The sequence below is a fragment of the Lipophrys pholis genome (assembly GCF_963383615.2).
Source record: "Lipophrys pholis genome assembly, chromosome: 5".
Taxonomy (NCBI): domain Eukaryota; kingdom Metazoa; phylum Chordata; class Actinopteri; order Blenniiformes; family Blenniidae; genus Lipophrys; species Lipophrys pholis.
In genome coordinates, this window is record NC_137628.1 from 5647266 (window position 1) to 5663615 (window position 16350).

Below are 16350 nucleotides of genomic sequence, written 5' to 3' on the forward strand. Positions count from 1 at the left end.
TGCTTTGTCATGTATTCATTGAATTCATACATCAGGAGAATTCCCTGTACAAACCACTTTATTTGCTTTAAATACACATTTTTTAGTACATTCTCAGTTTGTACCCAGCAGTATGTACACGTTTTCATCAGTAAATATGCTTAATGGCACGATGCTATTATTTACAGTCGGATCACAAATGGAAACGACCTTCCCTTATTCACATCTGTGCAAGTCCTAAACTGCCTTTTACTTTGTTACGGCGGCTGTCGTTTCTGTGTCAGGCTTTAAAACCTCTAATACGGTTTAGATCGGCACACTTCTGGTATAGAGTTTCTTTTTTTTTTTTTTTTTTTTAAAGCCTCATGACGTGCTTTCTTGTTACCTGCAACACTTCGTAGTACAGTCTCTGTCAAGCATCCAGGACGGGTAATACCAGGGCAATATTACATGCAGGGCTGTGCAGTGCGGAATGACATAAATCGGAAGTTTCAGCTGAGAGGAGGTGAATGGAGAAAGTCAATTCAGCTGAAACAAAACGCAGTTCTCCCTTTAGGTCACGTCGTGCATGTTTCAGGTTGTGTTCTATGTAAAATCACTCATCAGCAGGTTCCTCAGTGGGATAATCTAATACCGTTGTGCTTTGAATCTGATATAGTTCTCTGTTAGAGCCATGTAAGTGCTTCATCTACAGCAAATAATAGTGGCAGGCCAAATGGTCGTTCTCTACAAACTGCATTAACAATTTAGTTTCCTTTCAATATTGCTCCCAGCCTGTATTCCTACAGAGCAACAGTAGAACTGCGCTGGCAAATAAAAAACTGTTGATTTATGGGATTATATCACAGCTTACTGAAATGGAATGAAATTGAACATGCTTTAAATTTAAGTTTACAGCTCAACCAATAGTAGAGTTTGCCATGTATTTGTTTTCCTTCAATTTCATTTTATTTCTTTAATCATGAACCCTCATGTGATCACAGACCCGTGGATATGAAGAGTGATTCTGTTCTGCACGTCGTTTCCGGTATGAACATGGAAATCGTTCGTATACATACAGTAAATGTACAAAAGCAAAAGGGGAAATCAAAAGTTTCATCTCAGGCACATGTGGTAGAATCAAACCAGATGTCAGCGACGCCAGCTCGGGTCCCTCTTTGGGTCAATCAACAGTTAAAAAGGCAGAAAACATGACAAACTCTGGAGAAAAAAAAAAAAAAGAATCAATTCATGTGCAAAATTATAATAAAATAAACAAGTGCATGTACGTTTCTGTGAGGGAAAAAAAAATTGAATCTAAAAATTCAGAAACATTTTAAGGAACAGAAGTGTGCAGATCTCTTGTAAACAAAAAAGTGCAGAGGAAAGAAAAAAAAAAGAAAAGGTACAGATTCAGGGCCTGTTGTTTGTGGGGCTTTTCAAAACATCCCAGTAGGGAAAGCTGTAAAAAGGCTTATGGATGACCGATATCAATTATGGTTCAGAGTCCCGCTGTTTCTCTTGCCGACTCATCATGAATTCACGTCGTTTGTAACACCGGTGCTTTTCCTTGAAGAGGCGGGTTGAAGAACCTCACACACACACATATTCACACCAATATAAGGTCGCCAACCTCCAGCATATGTGTTTGGAATACGTTTCACCAGAAAACTCACATATACTAGGAGAACATGCAACTCCTCCAGAAAGGTCAAAAAGTTTGGCCTGGAACAGGGAGACTGACCGAAACAAGGAGGGAAAACAAAATGATAGTAATAACATGAGACACCAGCTGTTACATGTAATTCACATGATGTGGGACTTGATTATCCGAATGTAAATAGAACAAATTGAGACATTCAGTTTGAAAAGGCTCATCCTGTTTAACAAATTCGCTTCATTGAACATTTCCGACAGTCTGCGTTGGACTGACTGAAGGAGAGAAAAGAAGCCACGACACTCGGGAACACGGTCATGGTTGAAGGTGGACAAGGGAGGCTGTGAAGGAAGGCACAAGGTAGAAGCTGTTTCCCCACAACTCCTTTTGTCTGTATTTCCAAAAGCTGAACCGGAAACCGCTGAGGTGGCTTGCGGATAGCTTTGAACTAAACGTGAAAGGAAGCAGCAGGTGGGATGGCGGGAAGCGGCGCCACGTCGCTAAAGGTTCCCCCAGGCGCTCGGAGGGGGAAACTCGTCCACGTCGCCGGATTCGTCGTGAGATTTGTCCCCCAGGTTAAATGTCAGTTTGTACCGCAGACGAACTTTTTCCTGGAGCAAAGGAAGAGAAAATGCCCGTTCAGATCATCGGTGTTTGAAGGATCTCACACTCACATTTCTTACAGAGACGTGACAGTTTGGAGGAAACATTCCTCACTTTCAAGGATCATCTTGAACAGTTGCGTAAAGATTATTGTATGAGTTACAGCAATATGAGTACTGATTACCAATGGATATTACACTATATTGTATGTTTCTGTCTGTAGGAGGAACTAGAGCCTCCATTCTGGTGACAAATGGCACATCACTTTTAAATGACCTTAATCCGACTAATTTAATCCACATTTTGACCAAAAGTACCTGGAGGCAGGTCTGTCTTATAAAGTCAAAATTTAACCAGGCATAAGATTCAGACTCTTGTTAACAGAGCTGGAAACAACATGATGGTTCCTTCCATTGCAACTCCATCTTACCCTTTTTTCTTTAAAACACACTTTGAGCTTTTCCACTAGTCCTTCAGCAGCCCTAATTGACTGGACTTGCCTCGTCGTTTTCCATTCCAATATAGTACAACCACAGTTTGGACGGAGTAATCGGACTCCCCCCCCACCGTCAATATCAGCTCAAATAATAAATTAAACAGTATTTATTTTTATGTATTTATTAATAATATTACAAAATGTGGATCATTACGATGGTGCTTCACTGTCCCGTGTTTCGGTTTCACTGGTGCCCCTGTTATCTGGTGACTTCTGCCACAAGCCATTAGCTGCAGCTGATGTTAAAATAAGACAAACAGATGGTATGATACTTCAAACTTTATTGGAAATGTGGATGAACGACGCTTGCCGGGACAGCTACAGATTTTAGTTGGGTTTTTACCATCTACTTTGGAAAGGGGATGCTAGAGGAAGCCAGTCACCAGTTAACAGGGAAACCAGTTAATCTGAAACACCGGTGGTATCCATGGCTCAGAGACCTCTCAATACTCGGAGCAGGTCGCTCCGTCGAGCTCCAGAATCAATCTGGTCGCCACCAGAAAAAAAACCTTTACACACTGTCGCTGCTCCACGGGGTTAATTTTTGTGCAACTATCTCTGTTTATGAGCGTTTTTGTTGTGATCGGGTTTAAAAAATGACGGGGTGAATGAGCCGCCTTCTGACTCATCTGTGTTGTGACGCTCCGGCCAATCAGCGGCCCCCCGTCTGCCGACGTCACATGTTCCACTCGCCTTAGCTCGCTTGAAACCTCGGTTACGCAGGTAACATAAAAGTACGTCAATAGAGAGTAGAGTCAAGTCGAGTAAGGCTGAGGAGGAACGAGTGGAAAAGCGCCATTTGTGACCTATTGTACAGTAACCCTAAGCTTCCATCTGATTGAATAGAAATGTTCACATGCGAATGCAGAATGTTTTTAAACACAATTTACTGCTGTTCAAGTCACATTTTTGTCGCGCATGTTCATGAATTTGTGATATATTGTGCAGTTTTAGTCACAACCCGGCTCTCTGTAGCAGGTCCAGTTATGCAACTAATTTAAGTTCTGAGTGTATTCCACTTGCTTGTTAGGACCGGTGGTAATTGGCCTGTAAGCTTGACGAGCGTCTGAAAAGTTACATTTACTAGTGAGACGCTTCTGCTGCCCTGAGGAAGAATGGAGGGAGGGCGTGATGAATGAGTGACATGACTGCAGGAGAAGAATACCTTCTGAGGGTTTGCCAACAGCAGGATCTGTGTGATGGCAGCTGGAGGCAGGATGGGATTGAAGGCCGGGAGCTCAGTGCTGGAGGGAGGCTGCAACTTCACTTTCATCACCTGAGCGCCACACAGGAAAGCAGCAGATCAGACAATCGAACGAGTCTCACACTTATAGTTCTCAGCTGAATGAAAGTCTTTCGTGAGACGCTGACATTGCAGGCTGCTTTAAACTGAGCTCACTTCGACGGCCACATTGCTATTTTTAATCTTGGTCACAGCCGGCCGATACGAGGCAGTGGCTGCTTCGCCACGGCCGTCATTATTATTAATAGCTGGAGGGGTGGGGGGAGGGGGGGGGGGGGCACCTACTTTGGGCACGGCGGCCTGGAAGCGGATGTTGGTGACTGGAATGGGAGCCGAGGACAGCATGGAGATGATCACCACCAGCACATCAGGTCGAGATGGAGGACAGTCGCGGGCGAAGGTGAACAAAACCCGGAGACTGTGTTTGTCGAATACAGTCACTGGTAACAAGCTGCCTGAAGGGAAACGACACAACAGAAATATTATTTTGACACCGTGTGATCTCTTTCACCTGGACATCAGGTCAACACTGCTTACTAGGTTTGATGGACTCCAGAGGCACAGTGACATCAGCGAGAGAAATGGCGTCGTACGGGTCAGCCGGAGCAGTGAGAGGAAGGCTGGAGTGGAGGAGAACATCGGGCTGCTCTGATTGGCTGGATGGTGCAGGAGAGGGAGCAGAAGGAGCGGGAACGGAGCTGGTGCTAGACTTCGTCTGGAGATCTCGTAAAGTCACTCTAGATTGAGGCTGAAGCTTATCCCTGCGTGAAGTGAAGACAAACAAACAAACGAGATGTCAACCACACTTCTTTCTGTCACATAACTTTTAGTCTCCGGTGTGTGTCTCTCTCACCATTTGACCTGCTGGCTCTCTGGAGGGAGAGACTGCTGGAGCAGCGTCTTTCCCAGCAGGTCCAGCTCTTCCATGGCTTTAGGAGGCGCAGTGGAGCCCCCTGCTGGTGGAGCCTGTGCTGTTTGCAGGACTGCTGGTCGCAACACTGCAGCTGGTACAGACGTTTCTACACTATCCGATGTCTGAGAAAATGAAGGGAGAAGATTTAAGTTGAACATGGAGTTGCTGTCGGGACTAAATACAATGCAGGAAAAAAATTTGGGGAGGATATTTGACAAACTTTTAAAAAGCTCATATCTACACACCTGAAAAGAGTTGTGAGAGTCACAGTTTTCCGATGGATTCAACCCTAAAGGATCGGACAAAAGAAAGTTTGAATGACGTTTTCTCAAAAGGAAACCTTTCCTTTCAAATGCTTGATTAAAAAAAAATTATAAAAATGAATATAATCTCCACCAGGGGTGTCAAACATTTGACCTTTGGGCAAAATCAGCCAACTGGAGGTTCAAATTCAGCCCACAGGGCAGACAAAACTTCAAACAAGATTACTAAAAAAAAAATTCCAAGAAATAACTGCTATTTATTTAGTTGAGATTTCTTTGAAGGGAGAGCAGAGAACATAACCACACAGAGAGCTGAGCTGATAAGAGTAGCACTAAATGACAAAGTAGCATCGAAACCACACTGGTGAGCAATAAAAGAAAACATGCATGCTGAGGTTTGTTTTCTGTACAATGTTAAATTTACATCTTTTTTTGTTCAGTTTGTGTAAAAAACAAACAAATCCCCAAAAGAACTATAGCAGAGTATTTCTATAATTTTGCACCTAACAAAGAAAATATTTAGAGTTTATATAAAAAGTTACATTTCCATCATTTCACTTATTTGGCCCACTCCAGATGAAGTCAATTCACCTTTATTTATAGAGCAATTTAAAACAGCTGTGGCTGAAGCCAAAGTGCTTCACATAATAGACTAAATAAAAATGACAACAAAAGAGTAAAAACAGTAAAATACAGTAAGACAAACAATAAAATTGACAACAATAAAAGCAGGCGCAGAGTTTAAAACATGGTTAAAAGTCAAGGAATAGATTAGATTTAAAAGTGGACAGTGAAGGGGATTGTCTGATGAAGTCGGGCTGTATGTGGCTTCTCGACTGAAGTTTGAGTTTGAGAACTGATGTAAACAATCAGGAATGTGTCGAGTTCTATTCTGTTGGTACCAGGTGGAGAGACGCTGTGTTTTCACGAGTGGAAAAATAACACTAGTGCTGACTGAGCTGACCTGACCTCACTCTGCTGACTTCTTGGATTCGGCTTGTTAACAAAAAAGTTAAGCTTAGTAATCTGCCTTCACACTCACAAACCAGATGTGTTCTTCTTGCTTACCCAGTGACATGAGCTCGTCATCCAGGAGGCTCATGCCCATGGTTTGAGTCAGAGTCTGGAAGCTGGACGACTCCGGGTTGGAAGGTGCTGCGCTGGCTGAAATGTGGAGTCCCGTCAGGTCTACCAGAGCTGAACTACTGCTACCTGATGAGGGCGAAAAACACACATCTGTCATGCAAACATTCACATAAATCAAGAGACATAAAGGAAACACTGACAGACGCCAAATAACATTTTCACTGATCAACCATAATATATGTCTATTGCTGTGCAGGATCCCCTTCAGCTGCTGTAGATGTAACAAACTGACCGACTGTGTGACTTTGATCACGTCTATTAAAATCAGGTCTAACTTCTGCTGCAGTTTGAGCTGGAGTTACAGTGTTGGATCCGTCCAGATGGGCCAGAATTTACTCTTCTCATGCGGTGAGGAATCTTTGGTGTTCCTTTTCTCTCCTTGTTACACTTTCAATACTGACCACTGCAGACCAGGACCAGAAGCTGTAGTTCTGGAAATACTCTGACTGAGTTCAACTTTGTAGACAAAGACATGAGGAGACTTTAAATATATCCCACCCACTAACATCCGTTATTGACTTTACGTTCACATGGTCATAATGTTATGGCTGATCTGTGTACATGATTTGACACCAGACTCATACACAGACCTGGTTCTGGGGGGTCAGTTATCCCATCTTTCGTCACATCCTCCCCCTTCACCAGCCGTCTGTACGTATTGATGACCTGCGTCAGGCTGTCGTTGGCCCCCAAGATGTCCGCTGTGAAAAGGAGAATTAAAAAGTGCGTTTCACACCGAACAATTTAGATCCTGATCCCGTAAAATGGGTCCAATTTAAACGCGATATATAAACGGACCTAAAGCCTCGTCGCTGTCTTCTGTATCGCTGGCTAACCGGAACAGTGTGGGCCTCATCTTTTCACAGCGCTGATAAAGATCCTGCAATTAGAAACATGTTGGGGGAGTGAAAAGCACATCAGTGGCAGAGAGGCGGCGGCAGCAGCAGGTTTACAGGACTGGCTTTAATGTGCTGAGCTCAACAAACCTTAATGAGCTCCTGGTTGCTTTGGGAGCAGCTCTCCTTGTTGTAGCCCTCCAGCAGCTGGCTCAGCAGGCTCACACTCTCCTTCACCTCCTGGATGGCGTTCACTCGCTTTGATACTTTCTCCACCCGCTTCTGGTCCTGCAAACGACAACAACACGGACATGAGTACACATTTCTGAAAAGCTTCGGTTCTTTCAAGACCCAAACTTGGATAAAGCGGTAAAAAAAAAACATGTATGTATGTACGTACACTGCTTATGATCAACAATCAACAATTAGTGATCCTGTTTACGTGCACACTGAAGATTAGATCTTTGTCAGGTTTTTGGAGTTCTCAAATATTCAAGTGATCATATAAAGAGAATAATACAAAATACTTCCAGAGACGACAACAGATTATGAAAAATTGGATTGACACTGCATTTTCACCTCAAAAAAACTAATGCCGTAGTACATGCATACATGTTCATTTGAATTCTTTAGTCGTTTTACGTATGTTGAAAATAAATCGGATCAAACTGAAGTGACAAGGTCTCAATGTGAAGACAGAACACTACAACCATGACGTGCAACAGCAGAAAAGAATCACTTCCAGAGTGAATAGAAGATAAATTTCATGTTGGATTAAATAAAAACCCTCAACAGTCATTAGCTCTCACACTAGCACAGCTAATGCTAAGACTTGTTGCCATTTCCAACAAGACCAGGTGTTTGAAATAACAGGAAGTTTGGTTCTTATGTCACTATGTATGTTGATACTGTGAAAGAAATGAAATAATAAACGTGTGAAAACTATGTAAATTCATGAGATCTTTATTAAAACTACTTCAATAATCCCAATGATCACATTTCTATTGTCAGGAAAACGGGTTTTTTTTTTTTTAAATCTGCATTTTGACCTTCAATCATTTATTGTAAATGGTTATTTAGCTCTAAAAAAATATAAAACCAACAAGCCATGTAATTCATCACAGTAATCGATCACAGACGCCTGTGTGAGCGCATCCTGTGGAGCAGAACAAAGGCAGTGACTCACCTCTTGGACCATTTCCTTGATGAGCTTGTTTGCCGCTCTTAAATCTTCAGGGTGGGTACTGTTAAGTAAACGAGACAGCATCTACAAAAACAGGATAAGAGCATGAGAGGGAGAGGAAAGCAAAGAGGAAGAGTGTTTTCCATCAGACATGGGGAGATCTAACATACAAATGCATCCCTTTAGTTTAGAAGAAACGTATCTAGTGTTGTTGGTATAATAATAACCTTCGATTTCTCCTCATCCTCAAAGATGGCACTTTTGGCTCTGGGAGCAGGTTGCAAAGTTCTGTCGTCAGGAAGCACCGGATCCTGCTTGACAATGCCTGGGAAAAAAAAAACAAGGACGTCTATTAACCTTAAATAGACAAGTCGTCAATTGACAGCACAGCTTCCGTTTCAATTATTCACACGCAGCATAGATCAGATGTAGGATGTCCATAACATACATAAAGAGAAGATTAAAAACTTTGATTTGTATTTTTTTAATTAACAAAAAATTACTTTCTTTGTTCCAATCGACAGTCACTTTAAGGAAAGAACATATCAATAACTATTAACAGTCGAGCAGATGACTTCACAAAAGAGACTCATGACAAAGGTTTACATTTAGAGGAAGCTGTTTATATTCCAACGAAGCATGACTAAACATCAGTCTCATGTTCGTGCTGAAAAAGAGAAGCGATGCTTCCTACCCAAGAGTTAGAATAAACCGAGCAAGAACAAGATACAATATCACTGAAATCTAGAAACTAAATATGTTCAAATTACATTTTACAAGGAAGAGAATGAATACTTATATCTGTAATGGATCTTTAGTTAGTTGGTGTGTCATTGAAAGTTAGAACCGTGTGGCGTTCTCACCCTGTTTTTTCAGCATCTGATATGCATCTGCTATCTTGGTCTCATCTGGCAGCTTCAGCGTCCAGCTGTACATCATTTCTAAAACCTTCTTCTTCACTGGTTCAGGAGCCCGTGCTCCTAAATACTGCAGGACAGAAAGTAATTTTTTTACTACGAATAATTGTGCACATTCTTAAAAAAACCTACTTTGTAACCAACTTTGACTAATGATACAAAAACCAAAGTAGTATTTAGATCAAACATTATGAGGACACAGTGGTACATTTCACAAGTTAAACTACAAAAAAAATTAAAAAATTCTCATGAGTACTGAGTTTCAACTGTTACCTTGGGTGAGACAACCTTGATGAGTTCATTGAGAAAGCGAAACTTTCCCACTTCACTATGAAATCGCTTCCCGCAGCTCTGCATGCACGTCTCCAGGACCTGGGAATGGACCAAAGGTTGTAATTTTCCCCGAAGACGTACCGACATTGACAAGTGTAACACAGAACTCTAAACTCATGAGCAACACAACACAGTCACACATTGCATGAAGGAAAAGCTCTAACCAGTAGTGCCTGAATCGCCTCCCATTCCTGAGGAGACTGGATTTTGTGGGCCAGAAGTCTGGTCGCAAGCTGAGGACTGAAAAAAAAAAAAAAAAAAAGCTTTTATAGTATGTTGATTCATTTTTACGGTTTATGATTTGGCTGTGACACTGATGACAAACTAAAAACACAAAAAAAATAAAAATACTATCATAGATCCTATGATAGATATCTATAGATAGAATTGTGAAGGGTTGAAGAAGACGGTCCGAATCCGCAGCTGGTGTCGCATTAAATGGTTAAATATGCGACGCAAACATGAGATTCATTATCATCTCACCCTTCTGGTTCATTGTTGAGCTGATCACAAAATCCTTTGACGTTGTCCCAGTCGGTGTCCTTGTTCAGGGGATTTGTAGCTTTGTCTGTGTACAGGGAAAACAAAGCCACAACTCAAACGCTGCATTTGCTCAACAGCATTTACTTGTCGGTGAAAGTTAAGCAACACATATTCACTAAAGAAAATTGGAGTATCATGTTACTGATCTATCTGGCGTTGGAGGCCGTGAAGCTAGAAGCGTTTAACTGGATGTTCACTGGTTCTGATGGTCGCCACCACCGAGTCTCGAAGCAAGTCTTCTCTTAAATACCCAGGCTGGCAAACAAACATAAAACTTGAGCCAAAACACCCCCATCAACTGGCAAACCCTACGAGAGCACCCGATTCCACCTCTCTCTATACATGAATATATAATGTCAATCTAGAGCATGTTTCAAGCAGTTCCTGGTTTTACTTTTTGATATGTATAAACTCCAGCCCAAAAACGTTATAAATCAGTCGATGCAGTATGAATACTAATAATCTTCCCGACAGATTTTTTTTTTCCCTGCAAGTTTGTTGCCTTGACATTTATCCAGAAGACGCTCAGTGACACCCCCAAAAATGAGTCAGCTACAGTGTGTCAGAGCTGAAAGGACTGGCTGTTCACAGTGCTGCATCAAAGTAGACTCGGATGAGGAAAGTTGGCTGGGAGGCTCAAGTGTCGTCGGAAAAGGTATATAAGTAACAAATATGGCTGAATCACTGAACATCCAGGCAAAGTCCATTCAAGACGCTGGAGAAGCTTTTATAGTACACCGAGGCTGAGGAGCATTACGAGCCACTGCACACTGACGACTCCAAGGAACGGGATAAAAGGTGAAAAGGCACTTCTGAATCAGAGGTGGAATCACAAGTGTCTTCTTGCTGGTCACTCGGGGAAAGAAAAGCCGTAAGCAAAGCGTGAAATGTCTGTGCACAGCGTTGACATGAGGAACCATTCCATCCGCTGCTCTGGGTTTTATGAAGTCCAAAGTCAACAACACATCCAGCAGGAGGTTTTAGAGCTGTTCACGTCTTCTGACCGGTTTTATGGACACATTTATTTTCTTTTCCTGGGGGACTTGGCTCATGCCCACAGTACCAAAACCACTCAGAATGGCTTTGTATGGTCTCTCACGAAGCAAAGGCAGCTACTTGTCTGCTCGCTGTCAAATATTAATAATATTAAAATAGTAAAAACTGTACAAGTAGTCCCTCCAAACATTCATATTTTTCTTATGTGCAATGTTGTTTTTGAAACGACAACATATGCATTAAAGTAGATCTAAAAATGAAAATGTCACATGTTGATATATGGAGAAAAAAAAAAAGGTTTTTATCATTATATGAACTTTTAAATGTTTGTACAATTTACAAAAAGTAAAGCCCGGTTGATTTTAAGGTTTATATTTTTTTTTTTTTAAATGTCCGAGAATCAGCATTTAATTCATTTGCAAAACCTACTAAGTTTAGTGTTAGATTACAAGTATGGATTGTCTATTTTAAAAAAGACAATCTGTCAAACACAAAAAGAGGGAGCACCGTCGCTCAGCTCTTCTTTTCGTTGGCAGAAACTTACTCGTGACATGAAGCAATAGATAAAACTAGAGCTGATTGCATCTTTTCAAACTGGTTTGCGACTGCCAGCTGAATTGGATCCTGTTCAATAAACTCTGTGATGGAATGTAAATATCTAAAGAGTTTCCAAAAGTGTGAGGACTCCTGAAGCTCAACATGGACAAGACTGAGGGTTTCGACATTAGTCCTGAGGCCAAGACAGAAACACACACATTAAAAGGTAATAATTGATTGATTGGACTCAATGCACTGATGAGGGAATTCATGCAACAGGAAGACAAAATTTTTGGGGGGGGGGGGGGCAAAGAATAGGATTTTCATTCCCTAATCTACAAAGATCAGTTTCAGTGTATGCAAGTTGAATTATTTGACTTTAATATGAAGGAAATGTTTTAATGAAGGCTGCTCTCAGACCAGTCCTGTTTAAAACCAGTCAAACCTGACAGACACTGCAGCTTCTGGTTATTTGTCATGTGCAAACAGCTCTGCTTTGACAGAGAGGAGCTGATCGTGATTGCAGTGGAGATGAGGCTGGAAACAGAGCAAAAGAGCTACTCGGTTCTTGTTTATTGGTAATTGTTTCGGACTGAATGGCTTCACCTGGTCTTCATGGAAGATTTCAGCAGCTAACTGGTAATCTCACCTGGACGTTGGTGGGGTTACTTCTTCATTCAAATGCCTCATTTATGTGGTGAGAGTGAAGTCGGAGTGTTATCAGTGAACATAATGTGGAGGATAAACGAAACGTCACTGTTTGAATCTGTTTCTAAACTACACTTTTCTCATTTGATGACATTCGCGCTGACAGCCAGAAATCACGTCCCAGAGGAGGAAAAAGCCCCGAGCGACAGCAGCATGTCGTAAATGGCGCTTTAACCCGCTGCCCTGTTGGCAATGCGTCGGCTGTCGCTTCACGTTAAAAAAAAAAAAAATCTGCTATAAAGCAAATGAAAGATGACTTACTGATGCGAGACTGTAGGCTAGCCTCATCCGGAGGCACCGCCGCCATCTTTCGGGGATTCCAAACAAGCTGCTGCTCTCGCGAGACTTCACGAACATATCGCGAGAGCGGCTGCGGTAAGACGCTCTACGTCAAAAAGCAAACGAACAAAAAATAAATAAATAAAGGATTTATGATAGTGGAAAATGTCACATTCATAAATGTAAATTAAAAAAAATTCTGCTCCATTATTCAAGTTGTTTTTGATTGCAGTTGATTATTATCTTGAGTATCTTAAGTTAACTACAAATAAAACATTCACATCAATAATCAATGTCCACACTGAGATAATCAATATTTAAACTGTCACATGTATAATTCTAATTTTACACGAAATATAACAACTATTCTTGTTTTGTTTATTATTATTTTGGTTTGTTCTTCCTTCATCTCTGCCATTTTAATATCATAATCTTCGTTGTAAACTTTGTTGCTGCTGTTGCAGTTAAAATTTGTGAATTGGAATGACTGATTTGTTTATGTTTGTACACCACAAACTTTATATAAATAAAACTTATTCCATTGTACTTTATGAGTTAGTTTATTTACTATGTTGTAAATACTGTGAGTTTTAAAATTGCAAATGTTATCATTGTTTGCATTGCCTTTTAAAATTTTTTTATATTGTTGTGTTTATTGTTCTTTGATATTCTTATTGTGTGAATGCTGAAGGCAGTCACATGTTAGTGATCCAAAACTTTCTTATTATTATTTTGACTTCTTTGCCGCCGGGTTATATCTCCTGCGATCTGTAACCTATTTTAACTGTTCAAATGTCAAAACACGCAGCTTGCTCATGAGACGACTGCTCTACTGTATGCTTTTTATGTCTTTTACCGTTTCCGAATAAATCAAAAAAACTGTTTGCATTTGCACTTCCTCCTGTATATGCAAACCGTCTAGCTCGATTCGATTTTTATTTGTCTCATACACAGACAAGTATTGCAGTGAAATGCAGCTTGTATGAGTGCTAAAATTTGTTTGTGAAAAAATTCACTTTTCTTTTGTGTTTTCATTGTACCTGTACATGTGGAAAATGATCACGGTAAACACACAACAGCTGGTGAGTGCATGAAAAGCCTACACATCTAATCATGTGCTGACTGATAGTTGAATAGCTTGGAGACGTTTAACGGCACCAAGCGTGATGTAGTATGGACAATCAGACCTCTAGGCAACCAAAAGTTGCTCTGATCCTAACTGTCTCAGTTTTGGTCATTCCCAACTGTAGAGACAGACGCACATTTCAAAGCAGAGAGGTCAAGATAGTTTTGCAATGACAAACAGCTATCAAAACATGCTCAAAAGAAGTTTGAAGGTTCCACCACAACATTATTAAACATCCGAGCGAGAAATGGAGAGAGGAGAAAAGTCCTTGTGGCTTCACCTAGAAGCCTCGGCTGCTTTAGGTGAGCAACATCCTCAAACCAAATGAAGATGCTGTGAAAACAGTCTTGATTATTCAATGTAAAGCAGCACACAGCAGCTTTGGCAAAGTGGTCCGTGGGGAAAAGAGGAGACCCTTGAGACAATAGCCATCGAGGTTCTCAAAACAGATAAGGTGGAGGATGCTAAGTATCAGGTAAATGTTTGGACCATAAATCCCATTATATTTTCTTATCTTCAGATTTACTGTTCAAAATCAGAATTTGTTCCAGGATCCTGACCACATCTTCCTCTTTGTTCTCTCCAGCTGTCAATGTTAGAGGCCAGCAGAGTCCTTGATCCTGACCAGACCAACTGGTTAGATTCTATTGGTGCTTTGTTGACACGGGGCACACGTCTAGTATTTGAAATGCTTGACATCAACCTGTATGACCTGCTGGAACTGGAGGAGTACGAGCCAAAAATTACTGTTGAGGGTGTCAAAAATTAGTTTTTTCGTTTATTTTCTTAGTTGATTTAAAAACAAATTTGGGTCACGTCGGCTCACAGGGATTTGTCCCGGTACCGGCAGGCTAGTACACCACTGGATACTTCATATTTCCAATAATTATTGATATTGGAGGTGTTTACGCCAGATTAAGAAGGTAAAGCACATTGCTCTCATTTAATAGACCTCTTCTCATCTGCGTTTCACTCCAAGTAGTTTCATTTGACACCAGGTTCCAGATATGTGGCCCAAGAAATTGAATCAAAAAACTGAGTGTGAATGGAGAGAAGTGAAGCGGAAAACTGAGAATGAATTGGGGATTTCAAATTTTTGAAACAAAGTTTAGATTTTATCATGATACATATTCAAACCAATAGATTCAAGATGAAATGAGACCATTCAGGTTCACATTTAAAGAATTCAAATCCCATACACAACACAGAGATATCAGTGATGCTGCCATGACACATATCTGCCTCGTTGCTATCAAACTAGCATCAAAGCTTGTAAAAATATGTGTCATGCAACAGTTATAGAAGTTTTTGGGGGGGATCATTTTCGGTAGCGATCGTTTGATTATGTGAAAAAATAAACATTTCCAATTTTATCTGTTAAACGTTTCAGGTACATTTATTTATTTATTTATTTTTTCAGCATTGCAGTTTAACAGTTGATCTACTCATTATTATAAATGTCTAAAAGAAAAAGTATGAATTAATTTTTGAGCTCTTGTGTCAAAGCTGCTTGAAGCTGAAATATATTTGTTGTTTGCTGCTTTGTTTCGTCAATAGAGTCAGAGCCTTCTCAAAAAGTTCCACGTTGAGAGATGTTTTCAAAAAGTTGCATTTTCAGTGGCTCCGAACACCGTTGTCGTGTAAAGCTGCACTCAGGTTGTGATCCGTCTCTGAGCCGATCCACTGACCTGACTTTGTTTCTTACTGCAGATCTACCTGGAGCTGGAGGACAGGACGGCTCTGATTGACCTGCTGAAGGGGTTCTTACATCTGGACGGGAAGCAGAGACTGACCCCCAGTGCAGCGCTGCAACACGCCTTTATCACCATGACCTACCTGAACCAGGACCCCCACAATAGACCCTCCCTTGACCAGCTGAGTGACTGTCCACCGGAGAAACCAGGCAGAAGCTCCCACCAGGACCTCCAGGACTCGGACTCGGGCCTTTCTGAGCTCTCTGAGACCTTCCGTGACATTGTCGCTGTCGTTTCCATCACAAAACCGAAAGTCGACGTCCTTCACAAAGAGGAAGCTCTGATGAGTCTGGAGCAGAAGACTCCCTCGCCCGGACCCGACCTCCGCTGGTCGTTTTAGGCCAGTGAGGGAGATGATCCACTGTGTCTTTAAGACTCAGTGGATCACCTCCCAGACCACGTTGTTTTGTTGTTTTAACCCTCAAACTAAGGACTGACTCCTGTTTTTATCATGTTTTGGAATTAAATCTCGTTCAAACTGCAACAAATTTTTCCGATGAGTTTCATCATTTCAAACAATTCATTGAAAAAAAATTTGTTTTCAGGATGAGATTGATTCTGTGATTATTAAATACATTTTTTACGATCTTTTAACGGTTTAGGAGTTAAATTCAATGAAGGAAAGTGAGTGAAGGAGAAGTTTATTGAGGTAATACAGCTTTTAATCCTTTCTTTTTCCATGATTCTTTTTTTTTGGGGGGGGGTTGTTTGTTCTGGGTTGTTTTTTTTGTTTTGTTTCAATTTTTTGTTTGTTTTCTTTGTTGCCTCATCAGTTCCTTCAGCTTTGTCAGTTTTACAGTTCTGCTTCATTCAGCTTCAGCAGTCACTATTGCATTTTCTTCTGGGAATGCAAACCGTC

At 41.1% G+C, this 16350-nt stretch overlaps 1 protein-coding gene across 1 annotated transcript; it reads right to left on the reverse strand.

Moving 5' to 3' along the window:
- Positions 1-42: 42 nt before the first annotated feature.
- Positions 43-12651, reverse strand: LOC308110020 (ADP-ribosylation factor-binding protein GGA1-like). The gene is made up of 17 exons (XM_080464016.1): positions 12594-12651; positions 10032-10116; positions 9713-9788; positions 9489-9587; positions 9162-9285; positions 8526-8623; positions 8302-8382; positions 7266-7403; positions 7078-7159; positions 6870-6980; positions 6202-6345; positions 5116-5159; positions 4811-4992; positions 4495-4718; positions 4243-4412; positions 3880-3990; positions 43-2226 (listed from the first exon to the last, which is right to left on the reverse strand). Exons 1-17 carry the CDS (start codon positions 12637-12639, stop codon positions 2116-2118), a joined length of 1926 nt encoding a protein of 641 aa, XP_080320142.1. The 5' UTR covers positions 12640-12651; the 3' UTR covers positions 43-2115.
- Between the last annotated feature and the right edge of the window lie 3699 nt (positions 12652-16350).